This window comes from Eucalyptus grandis, chromosome 7 (genome assembly GCF_016545825.1).
Source record: "Eucalyptus grandis isolate ANBG69807.140 chromosome 7, ASM1654582v1, whole genome shotgun sequence".
Taxonomy (NCBI): Eukaryota; Viridiplantae; Streptophyta; class Magnoliopsida; order Myrtales; family Myrtaceae; genus Eucalyptus; species Eucalyptus grandis.
Window position 1 is genome coordinate 13,573,839 of NC_052618.1, and position 27,044 is coordinate 13,600,882.

At 37.6% G+C, this 27,044-nt stretch overlaps 2 protein-coding genes across 2 annotated transcripts; both read left to right on the forward strand.

Annotated features, from left to right (window-relative positions):
- Positions 1-2,164: 2,164 nt before the first annotated feature.
- LOC120295866 lies at positions 2,165-4,434 on the forward strand. Its single transcript, XM_039317473.1, has 3 exons — positions 2,165-2,351; positions 2,387-3,313; positions 3,554-4,434. Exons 1-3 carry the CDS (start codon positions 2,165-2,167, stop codon positions 4,432-4,434), a joined length of 1,995 nt encoding a protein of 664 aa, XP_039173407.1.
- A 524-nt stretch (positions 4,435-4,958) lies between these two features.
- Positions 4,959-26,883, forward strand: LOC104452828. Its single transcript, XM_039318016.1, has 14 exons — positions 4,959-4,970; positions 7,025-7,613; positions 7,721-7,785; positions 9,463-10,161; positions 12,455-13,156; positions 13,850-14,548; positions 14,659-15,375; positions 19,266-19,748; positions 20,648-21,503; positions 21,675-22,018; positions 22,553-22,714; positions 23,771-23,993; positions 25,708-25,874; positions 26,238-26,883. The coding sequence occupies exons 2-9, from the start codon at positions 7,055-7,057 to the stop codon at positions 21,482-21,484; spliced, it is 4,761 nt and encodes a 1,586-aa protein (XP_039173950.1). The 5' UTR covers positions 4,959-4,970; positions 7,025-7,054; the 3' UTR covers positions 21,485-21,503; positions 21,675-22,018; positions 22,553-22,714; positions 23,771-23,993; positions 25,708-25,874; positions 26,238-26,883.
- Positions 26,884-27,044: the final 161 nt, after the last annotated feature.

A 27,044-nucleotide genomic window follows, 5' to 3' on the forward strand; every position in this document is an offset into this window, starting at 1 on the left:
AATAAGTGCGTTTTGATTGAAGGTGTTATATGCGTTTCTAATTCTAATCTTCACTCCATGTTGATTCACAAATGTGCCCACACACAAACATCGAAGAAAATATTAATATTATGAAAAAGATTAGAGATGCTACTTAGCGCGTGCATGGGCGGTCTTGGCATGTCCTTATAACATGGGTGCCGCCTATCTTTCTATTTATTGTTCTTTCTTGATTACATCTAGTTATGTCGATGTGACAGTGTATAAAGTATTCATATAATTCGGGTCAAATCATTTTGTGATTTTAGCAGTTGGTAATCATTTGTACTATATTTTTTTAAGCCACTTTGTTAGGCGCGCAACTTACATAATGCAAAGAAATCAATTTACTCCACAATTATGAGGCGACCGACAAAACAAGGAATTGATTAGTGTTTAATTAAGGCCTTGACTAAGATTAGATTTTAATAAGATCCGTAATTTGTACTATGCATGAGCCTTGCGAGTTGGGTTTTCCTTGCCAGTAAATGAATTGTATGTCCTGAGATTAGTCTACATCCGATATCATCAATCAAGTTAGAAATTGTACTATATATTTGGCAAAACAAAATTGAATATTATAGATTTATAACTTCGTGTGATTAAAATAAAATCTTTGTTTTAACATTTACGATACAACAAATTACATAAAATGTACTATCAATCATCTAGGATTTATGCAATGAATGATACATTCCCATTTGCTTGTTTGAATGGTTGCCAATTTAGAAAGTTAAGTTTACGTGATTATATCCATTGCCTAAATTCTCAACATGGAAGCACAATGTCATGGACTCATCATGTATTGCATGTTACTTGACTTATACTGTTATAATGACTAAAATGCTCAGTATCCCGCAACAGCTAATTTCATTTACGTATAGAACTGTCATGTACTGCATGCTGTGATGCTACTTGACTTTACACCATAAGTATGGTGTCATCAACAATTATGCATTTAGTCACATTTACATATGATAGATGCATATCCATGTAAGATAACCCTCTAAAAATTTATTATTTTCATTTTATAGACTTTTTGTAAGAATAGCTAATTTTTTATCCAATTGATTTTCTGTTAATTTTTTTTTTACTTTTTAATATTTATTTATCTGCCAATCATTTATCATAATTTTGTTTTTATGATGATAGATAATTTTTTTTTTTTTAATGATCAATTTTTATTTTTCAAATATAGATTATCATGCCATAAAAGATTTTAATCAACTAATTATTACAATCAGTCAGTGAAGGTGTTATATACTTTTCAAATTCTAATCGTCACTCACTCTCTTTTGAGTCAGACTGGTGGTTGTGTACAAATATGGATGAAAATATTGATAGCATGAAAAATATTTATCGCAATCATGTATTAATTACTTATAAATAAAAATCATGTGTTTTCTTTAAGTACTCTGGAATTTCCAAGGGTCCCCATGCGGTTTTGCCTTGTTATATGGCACCGACAGCACATGGGGAACGGTCTCTCAATTGTCAACTCTTCTTGGAATTTTAACCCTAAGGAAACACGGTGATTGACAATGTCACGTGGGTGGGGCCTGTCCTTGTCCATTTATTCTCATTATCAATTACATTTTATTATATCAGTGCTGACACACTGTGTAAGGTACACGATTGCTATTCTACGCTCCCCTTCATCCATTTCTTGCGCTCGAATCTCTTCGCCTCGTTCGTCTCTCGCTCTGTTTCGCTCTTTCTTCTCTCGGCACACCCATTCTTCCTCATCTCTTCCTCATCTCTTCAGTATCTGCTGCTCTTTTTCATCATTCGATTGCCTGTTCTACCCTCCCCTTCCCTCGTCCTTTTTTGGCGCTCGAATCTCTTCGCCTTGTTCGTCTCGCGCTCTGTTTCGCTCTTTTTCTTCTCGGCACACCCATTCTTCCTCATCCTCCTCCTCTCCTCCTCTTCCTCAGTATCTTGCCTGCTACGCTCCTCCTCTCTTCGTCATTTTTCCACGCTCGAATCTCTTCATCCTTGTCATTTCGCTCTTTCTTTTCTTCTCCTCATTCTTCCTCATCCTCTTCCTCCTCTTCAGTATCTGCTGCTCTTTTTCATCATTTTCTCTTTTTCTGCCTCTGTTTTCTGGCTCTTTGTTTCTCAAAAAAAAAAAAAAATTCAAAGAGAAATGTCGATTGAGTGGGGCCTTCCTACTGTTTGTGATATCTTGAAGGGGGCAGTTATTTTGATCAAGCGTCCAGTGAAATACGCGATGTCCTCCAAGAGCTTCGCCGACGATCTACGGGAAGAAGTCCGGAAACTGGAGAACGAGGCTCGGAGGGTCCACGATTTGGCACAAGTGGCCAGAAACAATTGTCGGAATTTCAACGATGTCTTCACCGATTGGCAGCAAAGTGCCAACAAGGCCTTGAGGAGGCGCGAAAACTGTTGGACGACTTCGATAAGGCGAGCAAGACTTGCTGCTACGGGACTCTTCCCGACCCCTACTGTCGCTATCGGTTCAGCACGAAGGCCGAGGCCGAGATCCAGGTCATTCGGGGACTCGCTCAAGACTGCATCAGATTCAAGGCATTGGACGACATTTGCTTCATCAATACTGCTTCGGGAAATGTCACTGCTCCGACTCCGGCCAGGAGAGACGGCAAAGACGCCGTCCAGTCGACCACCGCCACGGCCTCCGTTTGTTCTGCCTCGACGTCGATTAAGCTTAGGAACGATGACGTCTTCGAATCCAGAGCTTTGATGATACGGAAGATCATGGACGCTCTTGCCAATAACAGCAATAGTGTGGTCGGGGTTTATGGGATGGGCGGGATCGGCAAGTCCACCCTTTTAGTGGATGTTGAAAGGAAAATAAGAGAAGAGAAGTCGTTTGATTGGGTCGCTAAGGCGGACGTGTCGGAAAATCCAGACATCAAGACGATTCAAGGAGAGATTGCGGACGCCTTGGGCCTTACTGAGATAAAGGAGAAAGAGACTATCAGCGGGCGAGCGAGACTTCTGCACGACAGGTTGAAAGACGAGGAGAGGGAGAAAAAGAAGGTCCTCATAATACTGGACAACCTGTGGGAGGGGCTCGACTTAAACAAAGTCGGCATTCCTCGCGGACCTCACAACAATGTCATGGGATGCAAATTGTTATTGACGTCAAGAGATCGTGATGTTTTGCGAAGGGAAATGGGCTGCGACAAGGCCTTCCACCTTAGCGGGCTGAAGGAGGAAGAGGCAAAAAGATTGTTTGAGAGGATGGTGGGAGACAAAGTTCATGATGACAAGTTCAAACCCTGGGTGAAAGTAGCGCTCGACAAATGTGCAGGTGTGCCTTTCCTAATTGTCCAATGGCAAAACGTTTTAAACTTGCTGAATTATATGAATGGAAGAATGTTTTGAAACAAATTGAAGTGTCTAAAAATGAAAGAATCCAAAGAAGTGATAAATAAGATGTTGCAATTGAGTTATGATGATTTAGAAGAGGAGGCAAAGTTGTTGTTACGACTTTGTGTTGTTTATGGCATCTCTAAGCCTTCTCTTGAAAGCCTGGTGAGGTATGGCGTAGGTTTGGAGTTGTTTCGAGATGTTAACAACATGGAAGAAGCTAGAAATAGGTTGAAATCAGGGATTTGTAGTCTTCAAGCCTCCTCCCTTCTATTAGATAATGGAGGTGCGGATGATTTCAAGATACATGACTTGGTTCGTGACTTTGTTGCCTTGTTCGTTTTTAGAGATCACCCTCTTCTTGTGTTGAAAGATGAAGATAAGTCGATAACAGGGTTGTTGAAGGACAAGCTCAAAAGTTGTAGGGCAGTATGCTTTCCATACGTTGACATGAAGGAGCTTCCCCAAGAATTAGATTGCCCTGAATTGCAAATCTTTTTGTTGTTCACAAACAATGAATCTCTCGAGGTCCCATATTCATTATTTCGCTCTATGAGGAAACTCATGGTCTTAAATCTCACTGGGTTACGTCTCACTTGCACCCCTTTGTCGCCGTTTCAATTCTTGGAGAATTTACATACTCTGTGTCTTGACAGATGTTCATTAGATAATGTAGCCATTCTTGGCGAGCTGAAAGGGCTACAAATTCTTAGTTTTATGAACTCTGATATTTATCAATTGCCAAGAGAAATTGGGCAATTGGTAGAGCTGAGGTTGTTAGACTTGAATCATTGTTCACAACTTGAGATAATTGAACCGGGTGTGCTTCAAAGCTTGATCAATTTGGAGGAGTTATACATGCTGAATAGCTTTGCTCAATGGAATGCTATGGACCAAACTCCACCAACTAATGCCAGTTTGATTGAGTTGAATCACATGAAGAATCTCTGCACTTTGCATGTGTCCATTCCTAATCCGAGTGTGCTCCCAGAGGACCTAAACGTCGAGAAATTAACCAAGTATAAAATCCAAATAGGTAATGTGCTGCACTCGGTGGAGTGAGGAGTGCAAAGGATCGAGGACATTGGAGCTCAAGTCGGATCCATTAGGCAATGTTCTTTGGAAAGGATGCATTCAAAGTATCTTAGGCAAAACTGACAATCTGTTTTTGGACAAGTTGGACAAAAATGAGCAAAGTGTTTGCACATTATCCCAAAAAGGTTTTCCAGAATTAAAGCATCTGCAGGTCCAAAATAGTTCCTCTATCCATTACATCCTCCAATTGCCATCCCATACACATTTTACGATGTTGGAGTCATTACTTCTCAAGAATCTCATTAACTTGGAGATGATATGCAACAGCCAATTCTCCTCCAAGTCCTTCAGTACATTAAAAGTAGTACGAGTCAAAAGTTGTGACAAGATGGAAGTATTGTTTCCTCTTTCGGTCGTGAGAGGACTTCCACAGTTAGAAGAGATCGAAGTGGTCAGTTGCAAGTTGATGCGCATGATTATAGGGGATTGTAGATGTTGATGATTGTGGCAAAGTTGAGTTGCATAATTTGCGTGTATTGAAATTGTTCTTCAATGGGCAACAGGTGACTTGCCAAATATCAAGAATTTTTTCACCACCGGGAATTTAATTCAAATCCTTTGAGTAGCACATTACATGACCAAGTTGGCACTCAAATTGCATTCTTCAATGAGCAAAATTCAATACTTTTACTTTTGTAACTTTCTGATCAAAAGAATATAATATTTATTACTTTTTTTTCCTTCCTTTGCTTATTAGATGCAATGACATATTATGATGCTTATTTATTTTTGTTATTTTCAATTTATTTTTCCTAATTACCTTATCTGTTCATGTCTTCTATGTAATTAGATAAAGTAATCTTCACACGTTTCTCTTAATTCCGACACGACACGGAAGCACGGGCAATGTGTAGAAATCCAACTAATTGTACGAAATCCATGTAAATTTAGTTTGTGATAGGTTTTGAGTTATTTTCAACTTAGATGCTGCAAGTATATCTATATTAATAGGGTTTCGTAAAGTAAAATTGAAGGGAATTTTGGCATTAAAGTAATTTCATAAGTAAAGTAATTTATAATCTTTCCAAATGGATTCCACTGAATTTAGTTATCAAATCTTTGTTATTATCCACATAATGTATAATATAGGTGACTCTTTAAAAATTAATACGAAAGATGGGAATGAGGACAGGTTTTTTAAAAATAAAAAATAAAAAACAAAAACAACTATGCTAATCTAATTGATACACATCTTTTATGTATTGTGTTTGAATAAGCACTTAATCATCGCATAGGCCCTTAATGTCTCGTCAATAAAAGAGTCGTGGAAATTCAGGTTGTGGGTCCCACATGCTGGTGTGTCTGACTACAACTTATCTTCCTCCCATGGTTTGAGCTTTCATGGTGAGAGCGCGCTTTCGAGGATGTTGGAACTAGATCGGTGAAATTTTTCAAAGAGCCTTTGCGGCTTGCTATACATATATATATATTTCGCGAAGTAATCTTGTCAGGGATGACAATCGCCCAATGAACGCAACAGTAAAAAGTCAAACTTCTCGTATGAATGGGAGCAATGGGAGATGGCGAGGTTGACGGGTGATTGCGATCGACAATGCAGATGAAGGATTTTCTGGAGTTATAGAAATGAACTTATGGGGAAGACAAATTATTCTTTACCCAAAAAAAAAAGAAAAGAAAAAAAAAGGCTTTCCATCGTAATCAAGGACAATTGGGTCTTTCCACCTAAAATGTTACGGTTTCAGCATGTGGGGTACGAATTTAGACTTATCCTTGAGGAAATTACAACAAGGATGACTATTTAGGACTATATGAGATTACCTTATAGTAAGTAATTTAGGAATAAGGGCACCACAAGCTCCATAATTTTCGTACAATGCTCACTGAGCATCACATATTTTTTCAATCACTTAAGTACTATAATTTTTATAAAATGTTCACTTGATTGTCACAAGTTTCAATCGACCACTTAAGTGCTAAGAATTTTAAAAAACGTTCACCCAAGTGCCGGACACTTGACGTGGCATAATATTTGCGGTGAACATTTTAAAAAAATTATGACACTCAAATGATCGGAGAAAAAGTTTTGGCATTCACATGAGCATCGTACATATTTTATGGCACTCAAATGATCGAAACAAAAAGTTATGGCTCTCAATTGAGTGCCATATGAAAGTTATGACACTTGTGGTGTCCCTTTCTCAAGTAATTTACCTTGAAAGTACTTTTTGCTTTATGGTTATAGGTAACTAATTTTCGTTTTCATTAATAAACCAAATGAGTGATAATTCTTGATGACTATAATTCCCCTTATTGTTAGGAACTACAAACAAAATTTAACTGATGCATCCCTTGTTATATTGTAAATATATGGTAAAGTTCATTAGTTGTCTTTTGGAGTCGTATAATTCATTTTTGTATTGTAAATTATCTTTTGTTTATCATATATTTTTGTGAATGCAAAAATCATCCTTAAAGTTGTAAATTTTATTGCTTGTAATTTTGCTTTAGTGACTATTTATATAACATGCTACAAGATGCAAAATTCCTACTTGTCCTTTGTAATTATAAATCTATTATTGATGGGTCTGTCCGTTAGGTTTCAATCCCATCCTTGGAGTCCTTGACAATGGAAGGACTTCCCAATCTAAAAGAGATATGGAGCGATGAATCTCCATTGGAACTAAGCAATCTCCAATCTCTCATAGTGGCGCGGTGTAAATCTCTCTTGACAGTTATTAGCTCCCAGTCGTTGTTGAAACTAGACAAGTTACACACTTTAATTATCAGAGACTGCGTTTCGGTGCAAGAAATCTTTGACCTTGACGGACCAATCGGTAGTGGAAATGTTGAGACTCTCTCTCAATTAACCATTTTGAAATTAAATAAAATGAGGAGCTTGAGGTGTATATGGAACAAGAATCCTTGTGGAATAGTGAGTTTCCATATTTTAAAGGAGTTGAAGGTGGATGAATGTGACAACCTTAGGTTTATGTTTTTCCCATCCATGGTTAAATCTCTCACCCAAGTGAAAGATCTAAGTGTAGAGGATTGCAAGAAGATGGAGGCAATCATTATGGAGGAAGAAGGGCTTGGAATGGAAACATCGGAAATTCTAGCACTCCCGATGTTAACCAACTTAAACTTGAAAAATTTGGAAAGTTTGAAGTGCTTCTCTCACAGAAAGTGTAAGATTGAGTTTTTGTTTTCATCAATAAAGATCTTCCCGTAGATAGATTTATCCGTGCAATACAAATGGTGACATTCTTTTCATCCAATGAAAAATCAACGACAGGTTCACTAGAAGCTCGAAGTCAAGACCGGGTCCAATCATACTCCACTGCACTCTTCAATCGAGAGGTATGTGATTAACAATATGTCATTTTAAATATAAAAAAAAATGTATTAAATATGTATGAGACAAAGCATAGCCAAAATAAAAACTAAATAAATTACTTACAAAGTGTACTTTAGTTAATTTTTTAAAAGAAAATGAGTAACATACAAGTATAAGTGTCGAAAGTTGCTGACATGTATGAGTTGCAATTTCTTGCTTTTAATTTCTTTGGAAATAGTTTCCATAAAGATGGTTGAACATCTCTTATGATATCTGCACAAAGCATGAATGGGCAATAGAATTGTCAAACAAGATCTCTAAAAGCTTTCCCATATTCACTAGAAACTTAAAACTCTCATTACCCTCACATGCACAGCTTATACTTTGCACAAATGTATATTAAAAGCAATTGAAAAAGTAATCGATAGGAAAGTGAACATTATTGTATAAGAGGCTGAAGATGAAGGGGCTTTAGGACGCTCACTTGACTTAGTTTGCACTTACAAGATCTCATTTTTTCCCCTAAATGAGGGACGATTTACTCTCTCTATATTACACTAGCAAAAGGAATCTGAGCCCTCCCATCGCCAAACTGAGCGAGATCTCTAGGTTTGTGGATTTTGGAAATCAACCCTTTTAGTTTTTACATGAAATGCAAGACCCATCTTATGAATATCTTATTAAAGATATAAAATGCATTTCGCAGATGATCATTTTAGTGGAGTCATCTGACTTCTTCAGTGGAAGTTGACTTCAATGGAAAATGGGAAAGAGTAATTCACCTAAATTGTAGTTTATGCAGCCAAGTAGGCTATGAAAATGGGCTTCCCATAGGATTAATATGTCGACTTTCTTAGATACTTTCCATCTTCTTCAATGAGATATTTAGGACTATTTTTGATAAATTGACCCAAGTATAAGTATGAGCTACCCATTGGTGTCTAACCATTAGATTCTCCAGCACAAGTAATGAAAATTAATTAATCTTAAAAGGAAAATTTAATTGATTAAAGAGATATTGATTTCTTTCAAGTGTGGAATTATGTAAAGAAAGATTTGTTCATTTGACCCAAGCAATTCCCTTTCTAATTGCCTTCTCTTAGCCTAACTTTTTAATTGTACTAGAGTGATACGATAATTATTTGAGGCAGTTGGTATTAGATACCTCCTACTGTAGTGCACCATTTGAAGGATGATTGGTTGGCTTCTTAATCTCAATCTCTCCATCATTTTCTTTCTCGTAGCTAATATTCTTCCTCAAGCGATCCTCAGCTGCATTTTTCTTTTACTATATCAATTCAGTGACTTCTGAGTTCTAACGTTCTAACGTTGATTACCATTTTGACGTGCTTCTTGTTTCTTTATTCTTAATCAATTTATGAGAGACTAATGTGATTATATTTATTTGATCGTTAGATGAGCATATCCAAATTACCATTTTGTCCATTGTCAAAAGATACTGGTTAGAATTCCTACTTTCTGTTTTGTCTCCAGTAATTTCTTGTCCTAGAGTCATAGACATTAGTCTAGAGAGTTTTTTGCTAAGTTATTATTATTTTTCATTTTGCACAACTTAAAATAGAATCACTAATTCCACTGATTCGTAATTTACATCTCGGCACTCATGGATACTTATATCTCAGAAGTTCGTGAATTTGTAATTTAATAGAATCACCAATTCCTATGAATGACCATTGTAGGTTGCCTTTCCTAGTTTGAAGACATTAGATATCGAGGCCATGGATATCGAGAAGATATGGGACAATCAAGTCGCTATGGATTCTTTCCATAATCTTAAATCCCTTTATGTCGATGGATGCAATAAGCTAGTGAACCTTGTTCCTTCTTGCATGCTAGGACGACTCTTGAGCCTAGAAATTTTGGAGGCAAGCGACTGTGGTGCGCTTGAAGTTGTTTTCAAACTTCAACCACTGAATACTCCAAATGGACATATTATTGCTCTTCCATTAAAAGAGCTTACAGTATCAAGCTTACCAGAGCTAAAGTGTGTATGGGATAAGGAACTCCACCATCAAGTTAAATTTCAGTGTCTAAGTTCTATTAGCGTTTTTAAATGCAAGAACCTCACCTCTCTGTTTCCAGCTTTAGTAGCTAGAAATCTACCGCAACTTGAGAAGCTAGAGATTGATGAATGTGGCATTGTGGAACTCATCGAGAAGGAAGAAGGACTAGTTCCCAAGTTCGTGTTCCCAAAATTAATGTCCCTCGAGCTTAAGGATCTAAGAGAGTTGAAGTGCATCTACACTGGAAAACATACTTTCTATTGGCCAGCATTGAAGAGCTTGAAGGTGCATGGTTGTGACAAAGTGGAGATACTTGCATCACACCTTGAGAATGAGATGCCACTTGATAGACAGCCTCTCTTCTTGATAGAAAAGGTACGACCCAAGATTATTTGTTTTGCTTTTATGGTGAATATTTGAATTGATGACTAAGATCACAGCCAAGCATCTCATACAAGTAGCTCTATACATGAAGATGTAAAAATTTTACAACTCTCCTTGAATCCATAGTAAAATTACAAAATTGAAACATCATATATTCTTCAAATATTGACCAAGTTCTTGTCAATGTCCGATCTATGAAATCATACTCGTCTATCCCCCTTAAAAAAAGGCATAGGCTAATTTCGTTCAAATTAGAGAGCACACTTGTGCCATCGTAAGATCACCCCACATGCCAGGTGCTTTCAATATTTGTGGTACTTTAATGACTGATGTTATGCTAAACATGGAAAGATGCGACATTTTCCCTGACATTAAATACAGCATATAAACTGTGATTTGATTGTTTTAGGTAAGGAACTAAATTGAAGAGAGGGAAAGATTTGATCAAAATTCGGAATCTATGACAGAGTAATGTGATTATGTCATTGCTATTGGAGCATATACCAATTTCATATATGGTTAGTTCTCATTAGACACCGGCCATGCAAATAATTTGAACTTTTGGGCCAAAATGTGATGTGGAAAGTGATGTGGTTTGTTTTATTATATACACAGAGATAAGTAATGCTTCCCTTGCTAACCCATTTCTAAAGGAGAAACGTTCGAGATGGAATAAAAATGGCTCACTATCCAATTAAGCTCTAAATTTTAAGTTATTTACCCATGGAAAGACTATTGAAAAATTCATTGTCGTTTTTAGTCAGAATTTGAGAAAATTTTTCTATATTTATATGAAATACTTTAAGGAAATAAGAAATGACATTACCGTGGATATTTTTTTCCTTCTATTTTGTATTTTACTTTTATTTTCTTTTGTGCAACTGAATAATCTCCCTCTCCCCTTGGCACCCGTCTATATTTAAATCTTGGAAGTTATTGAATTCGTAATCTAAAAGAAATTGAGTAGCGTACAGGCATTTTATTTTTCGAAATGGCCCATATGTTTGAGTTGAAATTTCTTACTTTTTATTTCTCTAGAGATAGTTTTCGTAAAGATGGTTGAACATCTCTTATAATACCTGTACTAAGAGTGAATAGGTAATACAAAATACAAACTACCAATTAGGATCTCTAAAAGCTTTTGATTTTCACAAAAAACTTAAAACTCTTAGCGATTTCATACATACGGCTTGGACATTGTATGCAAGTACATTGAAAGCAATTGAAAATACATTTGAGAGGAAAGTGAGCAGCCAAGTTCAAGAGGCTAGAGATGAAAGGGCCTTCAAGATGCTCACTTGACTGCATTTACACTTGCAAGATCTCGATTATTTTCCAATCAAAGAAAGCTTTACTTTCTCATAATTGCACAAGCAAAAGGAATCTGAGCCATCTCTATTGCCAAACTGAGCAAGATCTCTTGGGTCCAAGGCTTTGGAATTCACCCATTTTAGTTTTTACGGGAATCGCACGACCAAAGTGATCCATTCAGTGACTTCTCTAAGTGTACTGCAATTTCATTGAAGAGTTTCATCCATATTGTAACTGAAATAACCATCTCTGAGTGATTTAACAATTGTTACGTATACTAGCTATTTCATTCTTGGGCTAGGAAAAAAAAAGCACAAAGTTTTTTTGTTGTTGATAAAGGTAAGAATAGTATAGATTATGCGAAGAAGAATACAAGGGGGGGAGGCTCGGTACCAACAAAAAACAGACACTCAAGAAGACAGGAGTCTAAGTGAGTGTAGGGGTACCGTGGTTCCCAACAAATAGAACAAACAACGAAAAGAAAGAAAGGAAGACTAAAAACAAACTAAAGAGCTACCATCAATCAAAGATAGAAGGATGAAGATCCCAACTCCGTTGAAGTAAAAAAGCATAAAGTTTATTCGACTATTTTGGGAAATTAATGAAATTAAGGGAGTTGAGATATTTTATTTTAAGCTTGGGATCATGAGATACTAATGTGATTACATATGATATTTATATGAGCATATACAAATTACCATTTTACCCATTGTCAACAGAATCTATTTAGATTTTGTACATTTTGTTTTGTCTCGACTAATTCCAATAGCCTTCTCGTTCGAGAGTCATCAGCATTAGTATGGAGATTTTTTGACTAACTTTTTTTTACTTCATTCTTTTTTACCTTTCGTGCAACTTAAGATACAATTATGAATTCTCTGAATTCCTAATTTATATCTTGGCACTCATCTACATGTACATCTTGAAAGTTCACGATTGACTCAATGACCAATTCCGTGAGTGAATATTGCAGGTTGCATTTCCTAGCTTGGAGGCATTAAATATCGCTAGCTTGGATAACATCGAGATGATATGGGACAATCAAGTTGCCGCAAATTCTTTTCCTAAGCTAAAATCGCTTTGTGTGGTTAGATGCAATAAGCTGGTCAACATTGTTTGTTCTTTCATTCTAAGACGACTCTTGAGCCTGGAAAGATTGGATGCAAGAAGATGTGGTTCCCTTGAAGTGGTTTTTGAACTTCAACCACAGAACCATCTAGATAGAAATCCTATTGCTCTTCCATTAAAAGAGCTGACGGTATCGGAATTACCAAAGCTAAAGTGTGTATGGGATAAGGAACTCTGCTGTCAAGTTAAGTTCCAAGGTCTACGTTCTATTAGCATTTCTAGATGCGAAAGCCTTGCTTCTCTGTTTCCAACCTCAGTAGCTAAAGATCTCATGCAACTTGAGGAGTTGAAGATCGATGAATGTGGCATTGCGGAAATCATCGAAAAGGAATATGGACTAGTTCCTAGGTTTGTATTCCCAAAGTTAACCTCTCTTGAGCTTAAGGATCTGAGAGAGTTGAAGTGCTTGTGCATTGGAACACATACTTCCCATTGGCCGGCATTAAAGAGCTTGAAGGTGCATGGTTGTGACAAAGTGGAGATACTTGCATCACACCTTGAGAATGAGATGCCACTTGATAGACAGCCTCTCTTGTTGATAGAAAAGGTATGACCCAAGATTACTTGTTTTGCTTTGATGGTGATTATTTGAAGTGATGATTATGGTCACAACCAAGCATCTCATACAAGTAGCTCTACATAGAAGATGGACACTATACGACTCACCTTCAATCCATGAAAATATTTCAACATCGAAACATCACATGTTCTTCAAGTGCTGATTGAACATTCTTGTCAGATGTATCCAATGCATTTTTGTTGGTCCACTTTTAATAAAGGTTTAGGCTAATTCCAATAGTTTTGCTCTCTCCTAAGTGCCATGAAGATGAAAACACGTGGCACATGTTGTGATCTTAGTATGGTACAAATGTGTTGTTCGACTTGAATCCTTTAATGATTACTAATGTTTTGCTAAAAACAGAAAGATGTGACATTATTGTTGATATTAATCACTGAAATTGGGGCAACTGTAATTGACGTAGAAGTTATTTTCACAAGGGATTTATCTTTAGAATCATGAATGTAACAAGTAACTTAAGCTCATATATGGATACAAGTTGAGTATAAAGATCATTGATAATGTTTATTTGATGTAGGCACATTTCCTTTTATTGAATCACGTGAGACTAAACATTTTATAAATGTAATTATTGCGCGCAACATGTAGGACTTATATCATAATACATGAATGCTATTTTAACCAAGCTGGCTTTAAATTCTGATTTGACTCTTTTCTCAGGGGGCATTCCCTAATCTCCAAGAGTTAAAGTTGGATTTATCGAAACGGATGGAAATATGGCATGGGCATTTTCATGATGGGGAATTCTTTTGCAAGCTTAGTTTGCTTAAGCTTCGTCATCTCTCCCAAGAGTCTTCAATATCCACATGTCGCTTCGTTGAGAGTTTAACCAACTTGGAAGAGCTTGTTGTATGTGAATCTTATCTAGAAGACCCAAGTAGCAATGAGGAAGCCATAGAAGGCACGAGTCGTGAGATGAAAGTAATATTACCATTTTCAAGACATATTCGACATTTGCAAACTCTAGATGTGTCACATTGTGATGGGTTATCAAAAATGTTCACACCGACAATTGCTGAAAATTTGGTGGCACTCACAAAATTGAGGATAAGTAATTGTAAAATATTGACAGAAGTCATTAATGATGAGGAAGGTGGGGATGGCCGTGTGGTGGCTTTCAATCAATTGAAGTATATGGAGCTTGATGGGTTGATAGGGTTGAGAAGTTTCAGCTCAGGTGGATACACTTTGATGTTCCCACTCTTGGAAGATATCATTGTGACTAGATGTCCCAACATGAATTTTTTCTCTCAAGGACCAACGGAGGCATCAAAGTTAAAGAGAGTTCAAGTATCAAAGGAAGCGCGGTTTTGGGCAGGAAACCTCAACATCACCATCCAGAATATGTTTGAAGAAATGGTACGCACTAGTTACCAAATTCCATGTATTTGGACGGTTTTGATCACTAAATGAATAATAGCTTTTTGCTAGCTAGAAGTTTATGCTTAACGATGCATTTTTTTTTATAGGGCACGTTTGCTGGAGTAGAGAAAATGCTGCTATCTGAGTTCCTTGGGTTGATTGGAAAATGGCACACCGAACTTAATCCCATCAAGTCGTATTGGCAACTAAAATCAGTGGTGGTAGATAAATGTCCATCATTTATTAATGCTATTCCATCCAGATTGATGCTGGTCTTAGACAATTTGAGCTTTTTGCAAGTGTGCGATTGTAAGTTGCTTGAAGAAATATTTGATTTGGAAGGGCTGGAGGCTGTGGAAAGCACTCGAGTATTGCCTAAGCTATGGGAATTGAACTTGGCCAATTTACCTAAATTGAGGCGACTGTGGAACAAAGATCTTCAAGAATCAATACGCTTTGATTCTTTGGCTATTCTCATCCTTTATAATTGCAGTAACTTGGGACATGCTTTTACTTCATCAATGGCTCAGTGCCTTGCCAATCTTTATTGGATGGAAATAAAGGAGTGTGGTCAAATGGAAGAAGTGATCGTAGAGGAAGAAGGGCAGGGAAGCGCAATGGATAAGATTACATTCCCGAATCTCAAGCGGATGAAATTGGAATGGTTGCCCAATTTGACTTGTTTCCTCTCGACAAAAAATCATACGATGGAATGCTCCAACTTACAAATGCTGAGCATTAACCATTGCCCCAAGATGAGAAGTTTGACTGGGCAATCTCGGATGGATAATGATCATGGCACCCCTGCATTTTTCACTTCCCAGGTCAGTCTTTCAAACAAATGCATCTTTGGCATTTCATTTGGAACATGTTCTCATGGTATTGGACAATGCACGGTATGATGCAAATTTTGTGCTTTGTGCGGGTTTATATACATAATCTTCTAATATTTAATACGAAGATTAAAAAATTATAATCCTCAATAAATATTACTATTATATGTACATCTCTATATTCTATTGGAAGTGTTAAGTTGGTGTAAGTTCATGAAATCATATCATGCGCAATACTTTAGAATTAATTAGCGAGGTTCCTAAAAAAGTGATCACAAACCATATAAAAACATTTACTTTTTGCAATTTCAATTATAAAGAACTAAATAGCAAACACATAATAGCATCTAAAAATGGCAAAAAAAATATTAAGTATCGCACCTTCATATTTACTTGCGTGGAAGCAAATTAGTGTCGTTCTATTTAACATGAAGAAAAGGGAAAATAAAACTTCATAATTGTGAAAGCCAATTTCACAAATTGCTTAACTATTACAGAACATTATCAATGAGTCAACTTTTTTATTTCTTAATAATCACTGATGCTTGAGCTAGGTCTTGATAATGAAATAAATAAAAATAAAAAGGTCAATATGCATGAAGTGGTTTGCCTTCTCCATTCGTAAATCATTCTCCATTTGCTATACTCCAACACCCTATCAAATTACGTACTTGTATTATACAATAAATATTGATTCTGGACTATCATATTGAGCGATAATTAGTGTGATACTGCACACAATCTATGTCTGGCAAGAGAAAATATAGATTGCTTTTTAAAAAAAAGAAATGGCAAAAAAAAGGAAAAAAATAAAAGAGAGAAAAGGACAGCTGGATAATAAATAGTAGCAATTCCGTGAGCGGTTGCCGACATTCAAGTCTTATTTCATAACTAGATGACAATATTTAGTCAATGTCCTAGCTAAGATAAAAATTTTAAAAAATCGGAATAAATTATCCAACCCACAACACCATCGAAGGGAAAATGTTAGGTGCATTAAATACACTGCATAGGATTCGTATTGAATCATCCGCAGACTGACACGTGGCAACGCCGGACCCACTTGTCAGTTGAGCGATTAAAATTTTTGCTCCCCCTTTCTCTTCAATAACAGCCCATCACTTGGAAGCTCTGCTCTCCTCCTCCTGGTATGGCTCTGCTCCCTCTCTCTTTCCTCCGCGAAGGTGCATCTCTATACGTGAACCACACCACAGCCTTGGCCTCCATTAGTTGCTGTGCGCTCACTGGACAGAGGAAAAAAAAAACCAGAAAAAGGAAAAATTAGACAAAGTCTATTTGGTGTTTTAGACTTCTCCCCCCTTAAGAATTGTTCTCTCTCAGCCGTTTCGGTTCATCTTGATCCTCCTTTTCGCAACGAGGAAAAAAAAAAGTGAACCAAATCTACACAGTCAAGTAATAGTAACTCTTCTTTCTTCCCCTCGCCCCCCTTCCTCTACTTTCTTTTTTTTGGGGCGATTGATTGGGTGGTCCGTCCAATGGTTGAATCGGAAGCTTCGGAATCGCTTCTCTGAAGCTCGCCTCCTCTCTGCGCGCGTGCATGCGTGGGTTCCGAGCGATTACGCGAACCGGAGCTTGTTGGTTATGGTGGATCGAGGTGGATCTTCGATGCGGAAGCGATTTCAGCGTCGATTCGGTCGGGGCGTTGATTCCGGCGAAGAAAAATAAAAAAATCTTCTCTTCAGCCCTCTCTTCCTCCTCCTTCGTCCACAGCTGCCCGACCTTCGCTCCTCCTCCGCCGTCGCCAACGGCGGAGTCACTAGCCGCCTTGATTAGGCTGACCCCCGCTATGTCCAAGCCGAGCATGGCCGTCTTCCTCTGTTTTGTCCGCCTCATCGTTCTACAGATCTCGAAATCTGGCCGTCCATAGCGACGGAGTTGCAGATCTGGAAATCGACCACCGTCGCTCGTAGCCATGGACGAGCCGCCATTGTAGCCATGGTTGCAGATCTGGAAGTCCCGTCGCGAGTAACGACGGCTTATGGACTGCCATTATCCCCTCCGTCGTCGCCCGAGATTGGCTCGTGGTCGTTGCCCGTCTAGATCTGGGCTGGAGTCGTGCCTCCAGATTTGGTTTCGTCCATGGACGCAAGCCTAGCTCGTCCATGGCTCGCGAGGAGGCTCCCCCCACAGATCTGGCGACCACTGCTTGTCCATGGCCAACGGCGAGTGTGAGATCTCGACGGCTATGGACTGCGAGATCAAACAGCGAAAGAAAAAACAGAGAAATAGATGTCAGGGAAGAATGGCCATGGATGAGAGGGCCGGAGCTTGAATGCGGCCATGGACGAGCGGCGTCATGAACGGGCAGACCACAAAGATGACGGAGAGGGTTGGACGCCAAGCAATGGTCGCCTTGGACGCGGCGCCGGGAACTCCGCCGGTGGCGACGGCGGAGGGAGGCGGGAAGGTTGGGCTCAATGTGGATGGAGATGGAGATGGAGATGGAGAAGGAAAGTGAGGTGGATTGAGATTTTTAATATTTAGTCAATGTCCTGGCTACATAAAAAATTAAAAATAATAGGAATTGATCATCCAGTCAACACTTTCATTCCGTCTCATGAAGTTCTCCTCATGTGAAGACTAAACGCAATAAATGACAGCCTCCTCCAGTACTTCTCTTTTTTGGGTCGAATCCTCAGGCACTTGAAAATGCACGCTATCGACCCAAATTTGATTGTTTTGACCTTTTTTTTATTTATTACAGATTCCATGCAAGTTTGTTTTGTTTTTTTTCCTGACGGAGGAATTTTTTTTTTTTTTATTCTCATAATTCTACGCAATTCAATCTATTGTTTTATGTGAGTAGAATGTTTAATTATAACAAGTATCTACTCATTTGTTTACTTTTTAATTGTAAGAATTATCACTAATTATTTATTTATACTGTCATTTGCATGTATAAGTTATATAATACCAAGCCCCGCATTCTAAGAATATTTCAAAAAGTCATTATAACACTCAATCAACAATACTAATAAATTTGGGAAAGTATGAAAATAATCATCTAATCTTTTGGCAGTGATAAGTTGTAATAGCGTTAATTTCATTTTAATATCAAATATGAGCTGTCATATACTAATTGATAGATTTAAGGAAGTGTGGAAAGTCAATTCTTTTTTTTTTTTTTTTTTGGTGACAGGTCGTAATTGCATTAATTATATTGTAACCAAATGAAAAATATCAATACTTACTTTTCAATGAATAATTCATTGGAGGTCATGATGTAGTAAAAAAAATACTCTTGATTTTCTCCATACAAACAAAATGCGATCAGCGGGTGCACACCCACTTTTTGCCAGGGGGTGGATCACTCGGTACACTGCAAGATTCTATTTTATTTTTCCACCTCAAATTTGAATAAATATTATTTCGAGGATGTTATTAATGGTCCAATGTAAAACTAGTAAATTGACCCAACTTGTTTTTGCTGAGATCATAACATTATGTTATTTATTCAAGTCATTATGTTGCCCATGCCTATTAAGAAATTATTTTCTTTCAATACAAAAATTTTCCATACATAAAAAAGAAAAAGGTTGTGAACAATTGAAGTCACTATATTTTTTTATATCCGGTTCACCATATAAATTTCACGACTATTTTCTTTGGTCGATGCTGAATGTACTATTGATTTATAAAAGCATTTATAATTGCATGCTTATTGCAATGCAATATTCTTGGCCTTATTCTTCAGTCAAATTGTATAAAAGCATCAGTCAACCCCTTTCTATTTATGTCACTAACAAAATCTTAACTTCTCATGATTTGTGAGAACGAGGGAAGTCTAGAAATTCCTTCTTTAAGGTCATAACTCAATGTAATCACATTCCTTGTGTCATTTTTTTTTCTCAATATGGCAGGTACAATTTCCTAAACTTTGGTCGATGGATCTCTCCCACATGGACAATTTAAGCAAAATATGGACTAACGCTCCTCAAGAAACTCTGACTTTTGATTGTTTATTGGAAGTGGAGGTTCGAAACTGTAAGGGACTTGGAAATTTGTTTCCGTATTGGGTGGCTACAAGTTTAACCCAACTTGGAAAACTTCAAGTGGAGTCTTGTGAGATCGAGGAAATAGTCGCTAGTGGGGATGACAGTCCACGCTCCAATACTACTCAAGATCTTTTCCCAAAACTAACCTCTCTGGTGTTACATGACATGCCACGACTCAAGAGCTTTTGTCCTAACTTGCCTTTGAATTTGCCATTATTGGAGGAATTACGAGTGACTCATTGTGAAAAACTGAGCATGTTATCCTTTGTGGCATCCATGAATAGATGGGCTAAAAGAGATGATCAACAAGACCTTTCAGATCAAGAAGCACACTCTTCATTTGAGAGGGTATGATTATAGTTGCTCTCCCTTAGTTTCTACTTTGTTATTTAAAGCAGTCACTAATATCATATCCATTGCATATCATGTCGCGTTATGATGTTATAGAAAACATGATCTCCCCTACCTATTAGTTTGTCGACAACATTAAGATATTTCTAATATCTTACGTACACTTCCATTTGTGGACATGCATAAGATATTCCATTACCTAGAGTTACAAAAAAAATTACAGTATTCTATTGATAACAGAATATATTCCTAATCTAACCTAATGGTGCTCTTGGGCGACATCAATAAGGATTTGACAAGAGGTCCTCTCCATTATTGACACGTGTTGCACACTTGAACTTTTCTTCTCTATTTCATCTTCTACAAACTCTAAAAAAATCAATTCAAACAATTTTTGTATAACAAAAATAACATTAGTACCTTACTGTATTTTTTAATACACTAGTCGTCGTGTTATCCTGTTATAATACTATAGAAAACTAGAATCCCTTTCCTATAAGTTTGCAGACAACATTAGATATTTCTTATATCTTAAGCATACTTCTAAATCTATGGACCCCATATGTTTTAGTGACATCTTGAGTGCATCCCGTTACATAAGATTCCAAAGAAGATAAATTTTTGTCAACAAGATAAGATATTCCTTACAAAAGATGAATTTAGTGAGTGCAGGGATCTTGAATTTAGATTCACTCTATCCACTTGACCAGACCAACCTCTACATGAGACTTTTAAAAGCTTGAGTCTTGAACACAAGGTTCTTGAGATATAATGAACTTTAAGAAGAGGACCACTTTCCATGCGAATCATCTTAGTAGGTTTACCTTTTACAGCACGTGATTTATTGTCGAAACTTTGTTGAATTTACTTCTCTTGTTGTATTGGCAATTCGACAGGACTTTCCCAACTTGGAGAGACTTTTATTAGTCAATAACAATATTCAGATGATACAAGATGGAAATTTTTCGGATGACATGTTCAGTAAGCTAAAAGCACTAACACTAGCATGCTTTCATGATAAAAAGGCAGCCTTTCCTTCCAGATTCGTCCTAGAGAGATTTCAGAATCTACAAAGCCTTGAAGTCTTCTGTAGCTCCTTTGAAGATTTATTCCCGGACGAAGGGCTTGTTGAAGAAAGGAAACATCCGGTGCTTGAAAATTTAAGAGAACTTAAGTTGAACAAGCTACACAACTTAAAGTGTGTGTGGAGAGAAGACTCTTTAGTGTCGAAAATTCTTCAAGGCATCGAAACATTTAAGGTTTGGGATTGTCCCTGTTTGGCAACAATATTTCCAACCGAGACATCCTTCCAGAATCTGACAAATTTAGTGGTGAAGAATTCCTCTGGATTGGTACATCTAGTAACGACTTCGGTAGTCACAAATTTGGTACATCTCACTTATATGACTATAATAGGATGTGAAAGAATGAAAGAAGTAGTGGCTGACGATGGAAACAGAGAAGGAAAAGTGATTTCTTTTGGGAAGCTAGAACGGTTGACACTTGAACATCTGCCAAACTTAGAATGCTTCTCTTCCATCCCAAGTTACATCTTTAGGTTCCCATCCTTATGGAGAATTAAAGTGGAAGAGTGCCCGAAAATGAAGATCTTTTCTAAGGGTACACTAAGCACACCAAAATTAGATTATGTGACACTGTTCAGATACAAGTGGGAATGGAATTGGGAGAAGGGTGATGATCTCAATACAACCATACAGAAGTTAGCAGCATAAATCAATGCACATAGAATTGGTAAGATCCAATTGAGCTCATTCTCTCATCCATTTTTTTTTCTCTTTAGTCTTTCGGCAGCGCCGCAACTTTTAAAATTTTTCTTTTTGTGACTTTTCTATTATTGATTTCGTCAAATCAACATCACCGTCAACCCTATCGATGGATCTCGGCTCATCCTTAACTGAACAGTAGGAAGCAAAGCGGGTCTCTCCTTCTCCTTCTCCTTCTTGACGCCAAAGGCTCTTTCTCCATCTTTCTTCTTCTTCTTCCTCCTCCGTGGAGCGAAATTGGGGGAAGCCTCTGCTGCCTTCACAAAGGACGGAGCAAAAATGAAGCATCAGGAATTGCCAGGACTGCGAGAAGCGAAGCTGCAATTAGCGGAGCGGAGCCAAGTAGATTCAACCAGACGCTGTCGTTGTCGCCGTCGTCACCGCCGGAGGTGGCACAACCGAGTCCGGACAGTTAGTCGTCCACTCACTTCATCAAAGAAGAAGAAGATCACACTCTCTCTCCGCATCTGCATTCGACAAATCGTAAGTTCACGTTTCTTCCGAATTTTGGTGTCTTATTGCGCGTGAATTAGGGCTTATTCTTCAAATTCGTTCCACATTCGAGCCTAAAAACAGGAGTTACTCAAACAGGCAATTTATTGCCCTTAAATCTACATCTTCTGTGCTTCCCTCCCGAGCGTTGGCAAGATTTCTGCGTGTTTGAGCTCTCATAGATGGAGATGATATATTGTGTTCAAGGTCTCATGTTGAAATTTCTTTAGGGAGAGATATCTCTGTAACATCAGGTACAAATTTCTATTAGGAAAAAGGGACAAATCATGGAACTTGAAAATATTTCGAGAATTCCATGCCTTGTCAAAAATATGAAAAGTCACTTTTACGCCTCGATCGCAATATAGTTTGGATTGTCTGAGGAATCACCTGTAATCTTGATTGGTTAAGTGATGCTGGAAGGATAAAATTTATCTCCAATTTATGCTAAAATCTTTTCATGGCAAGTCAAACTAATGAAGTGTACTTTAAACTGTCTCTAAAGTTGTCGTTTTTTAAGTACAGGCAGGTCCAAACATTTGAGCAGATTGAGGCATCCTGAGCTGGTTTTTTAAGGTCCCATGCGCCCAAGGCCTCTCACTGCTCTTACATCGGTCAACAAATTTCAAATGGAGCATCCCTTTTCCAAAGGTGGTGATGAGGCCTTCTTATGTTAAGTTTGGCTTGGTATGATCCCAAGCTTGTTGAGTCGAGCTCATGTCTGAAAATCAAACATATGGATGTTGTTTATATCTTAGCTTATACTCTGGTTTATAACCAAGTTGACTTAATGTAATAAACCACATGACATGTTATTTTCCTTGAATTGTTCATGGGTGTATGTTTAAAACCAGGTATATATCTTAACAACGAAGTAGTTGAAGTGGGGAAAAGAATGAAAGGACAGTTATTAGGACATTAGCTGGTGGTCGAGGTTCGAAAAGAAGATAGTTGTCTCCTTTTATGTGGATAGATGTTTTGGAAAGCAATTGTTGAGGCAAGTGTCAAGAATTAGAATCCAAGTACTCTTATATGGAGAAATTTGACAATGATATTTAATGTTGTAAAAGTAGTAATTATATAAATCATACAAGGGGACCAGTTGATATGGACAATCAAATTGCAAAGAATCTTGCTCCCTCCGTGGCTCAAGGGAAAGACCTAAAAGATAAAAGGGTGGCTAGTTATGATTCTGAAGTTTGATCGTAGATCTTGATGACTCTTATTATTAATGTCAAACAGGAGATACTGTTTTATTCTGTTATATTAATAAGATATTTGAGGAAAAAAATAGATGAGTTTACTTTGTCGAATTGAATCAATAGTTTGATAAAATTCGAGCTGCAGTTGAAAGAATTGAACAGCTTAGATTGAAATTTTCACTTCCATCCATGTTCCAGTCATCAATGTCTTTGACTTTTCCCCTGCACTTGTGGTTTGTGTGGCTGAAATTCATGGTCTCAAATATACATAGGACATGGAAGGCCTTTTCTAGTTATGTACGCTATCACACTCCAGGGGCGTATATCTTGACATTTGACCTTGGGTTGCAAGTTGAGATTGTTTACTAGTATTATATGGTTTATTTTCAATTAAAACTCCTGAAACTAGCAACTACTGCCTTAAATTCGTATTGTGTGATTAGATTCTCTCATTAGTGTATGCTTATGTTTTGGTCTTTCTTCACCATAAGTTGGTTTTTGACCATGTAAATGGGGACTCTGCTCCTGTTCAATTCATCAGGCAACATGATCTGGAAAAAAAGTAAATTGCAACTCTCAGGTATTCAGACAAGTCATGGACGTTGAAACTCAGGAGCCATGGATGTGGACACAGGGGGGCCTTTTTTTCTGCTGGTTGGCCCAAATTTGCTAGAGAAGCTCATCTGCATGTAGGAGATGTTAGTATTTTTGAGCTAATTGATAGTGAGGATGTGTGTTCAGAGTCTACATTTCCACTAGAGCTGGTAAGGACTTGGTTTACATTGATTGAAATGAACTATGGAAGTGTCATTTTGGCTCATCCAACATAAATCCTGTATTCATCGTCATTTCTTCTTTGGTGGTCTTGGTGAATCAATGAAGTATACTTCTTCCATTCCCGTTGTGTTTGTGAGGTTCGCAATAATCCAGATGCTCACTTATTAATCTGCATCCCAAATCTAAATGAACCAAAAGGATGTGATTCAAGATTAGAGCAAAAGTTAAAGCCTGAAATGCTCATCATAAGAATTTAGAGAGGCGTGACTTGTTGGTTTCTAAGTTATGTTTATGTGAACGACGACACATTCTTTTTCTTATTCTCTCTCAAAATTTGTGAAATTCTCCTAATAAGCTTTTTGTATATTGATTTTGTGGCATTATGATTTAGGAGGTGCTAAGGGTAGTAATCAGTTATGTCTAACATGCAGATATGTCTAACATGCAGAACATGTAGACATTAGTACCATGATCACTGGTACTGATGTGTAGATCATTGTAACTCAATACAATGTTGACAGTGGTACCTGTGAGAATTCTCTTTTTTCTTTTGTGCCTATCGATCTGAACAGTCTAAATGTCATGTAGCCCTCCTGAGCAGGTTTTGTATGGTTCCACGTGTCCGTGGCTAGCCACTGCTCTTGAAAAAACTAGAGAATTTGAATTTGAGCATCCACTTTTGAAATTAGTGATTTGGCCACTTTTATTAAAAAAAGAGAATTGCAGTAAGGGCCTATTTCCTTTCATAATTGGCATATCTCAACCGTGATGCCATCTACATCTTGCCCTGTAGTCTACTATTTTCCCAAGTGGTTTTGCTTTTTATTGGAGATGTTGTTTTCTTTGAAATGTGTATGGCTTTATGTGTAAAACTAGGGCAGTTTTGATTTTGAATTTTTTTTTTTTTTAAATTATGGATTCAGAAGATTACAGATTCTTAAATAATAGATTGTACTTTTCTAACTACTCAGGTGTAAAGAATTCATTGACTAAGAGGATGTGGTGAGACAATCAGTGTTAGCAACTCCTGAAGCGTTATCATGAGAGTTCAAAAATTGTGTACACTATTGTAGAGTCTATGAGCACTGTATCGTGACATTTTAACCTCAAATTGCAAGTTGGGATTGAAGACTTCTATTTGTCAGTTACCACTGTTAATTGAATTTACTGAAACTAGTAAATACTAGCATATTTTAACATTTTGTTTGCCTTGTCTTTTTATTGTTTGTTTGTATTTAATCTTTTCCTCATCATGCTACATTGGCGGAGTGTTCCTTGTGAATTCATAAAGAAGTACATTCAGAAGAACCATTAGATTGCTACTCTTAGGTATTTGAACAAATCACGACCAGTGCAACTCAAGACCTATCAACACCATTTTTTAGCAAACATCTCTGTGATTGGCCCATGTTTTTGAGACAAGCTTATCTGGATGAAGGGGATGTCTGCGTGTTTGAGCTCATTGATATGGATGATTTTATGGTCAAAGGCTCCATCTCCAATTATGCTTGTAAGGACCTCATTTAGGTCGATTGAGATGAACATTGGACGCATCACTTGAGGCTGTATATTAGTGAAGCAATTCCTGCCTCACTTATTCAGTTGCAACAAATCAATTGAAAGTGCACTTACTTTTGGCTTTGCTTCTCTTTCTTGACCTACTTATAGTCTTATCAGAATTCTCTTTTTTCTTTTGTCCAGGTCAGAGCAGACAAGTCTGAATGTCCAGTGAGCCCTCCTAAGAAATTTTTTCATGATTCCAAGTGTTCGAGGCCTCTCACTGCCCTTGAGAAAGCTAGAGAATTCAAATTGGAGTATCCCTTTTCCAGACAGTGATGTGGCCATCTTTTCTTAAGAAATAAGTGGTGGTAAGGCCCAGATCTCCATTCATAACTGACATGTCTCAATTATGCATGCCACCTATTCTATATATGCGCCCCACTGTGCAAATTTTTCCCACGTTAATTTGGTTTTTATAGAAACACAGGACATGTTATCTTCCGTGAAGTGATCATGGTTATATGTTTAAAACAGGAATCTTAACAACTGAGTAAAGGGACTAGGAAAAACAATAAGTCGGGACAGTAATCAGGAAATAACCTAATGACAGGGGGGTGCGGAGACAGGATCAGAGGGTTGGGAAAGGCAATAACAACCATAAGTTAGCAATTTAGTAGTTTCTAATTGAAGTATAAGTTCTTCCCAAAGATGACTACTTGGTACTTTCTCAGGCTGCCTAGGCTTGGGAAGAAGAGGTGACACGAAATGTCCAGCTTAAGCCATAGCTACTGCAACAGGCCTAGGCTTGGCATGACTGAGCTCACTGCAACAGCATGGCAACACTAGTCAGATATTGCTCCCTGGCAACAAATGGTTTACAAGAGCTACCATTGCAAGCAGGTTCAAACTTGCAACCGAAAATGAAGGGAAGGCAATGTGGCCTAGACCTCAAAAATTAGTGCCACCAACTCGATGGTATGAAAAGAAGAAAAGAAGCTCACTTCTTTTGGCCAGGCAAAAGAAGATCACTTGCTTTCTGTGCATGTGTGTCCATTTAGGTCCCTATGTGTAGCTTTTCATGTTTATTCGATGCATATCGCAATGTAAGATTGGTGACTCAGGTATTCACCAGATTCAACTTGTCTCTATATTGATTACACGTACTTAGTGTAGAATCTAAGAGCACAGGATTGTGATATTTTGATTTCAGATTGCAAGTTGTGATTAAAGGCCATCTCGTCATGTCTATTAGACTGCTAATATGGACTTTGGAAACTAACAACTACTAGCATAAATGTACGTTTTGTTTGCCTTTTCGCTTTAGTGTATGCTTACATTCCTATGTCTTATCATATATTGGCTGGTCAAATGTCTTCATGGGTGGAGTGTTCTTATGAATTCATAAATACATGCATTCAAGAAAACCAGCGAATTGTGACTCTTGGGTGCTCGGACACATTGTGGCGGTGACCATAAGGACCTATCGATGTTGTAGCGAACTTTTGTGTTGGTTGGTCCAAGTTTGTGAGCCAAACTTG

Bases quoted from the DNA above. Each gene is read 5' to 3' on its own strand.
- LOC120295866 (XM_039317473.1), top strand. From the start codon at position 2,165: ATGTCGATTGAGTGGGGCCTTCCTACTGTTTGTGATATCTTGAAGGGG. The intron at 2,352-2,386 runs GTCGGAATTTCA...ACCGATTGGCAG, and splicing joins ACAAGTGGCCAGAAACAATT to CAAAGTGCCAACAAGGCCTT. The intron at 3,314-3,553 runs GTGTGCCTTTCC...GGTATGGCGTAG, and splicing joins AGCGCTCGACAAATGTGCAG to GTTTGGAGTTGTTTCGAGAT.
- LOC104452828 (XM_039318016.1), top strand. From the start codon at position 7,055: ATGGAAGGACTTCCCAATCTAAAAGAGATATGGAGCGATGAATCTCCA. The intron at 7,614-7,720 runs GTAAGATTGAGT...AATCAACGACAG, and splicing joins GTGCTTCTCTCACAGAAAGT to GTTCACTAGAAGCTCGAAGT. The intron at 14,549-14,658 runs GTACGCACTAGT...TTTTTTTTATAG, and splicing joins AGAATATGTTTGAAGAAATG to GGCACGTTTGCTGGAGTAGA.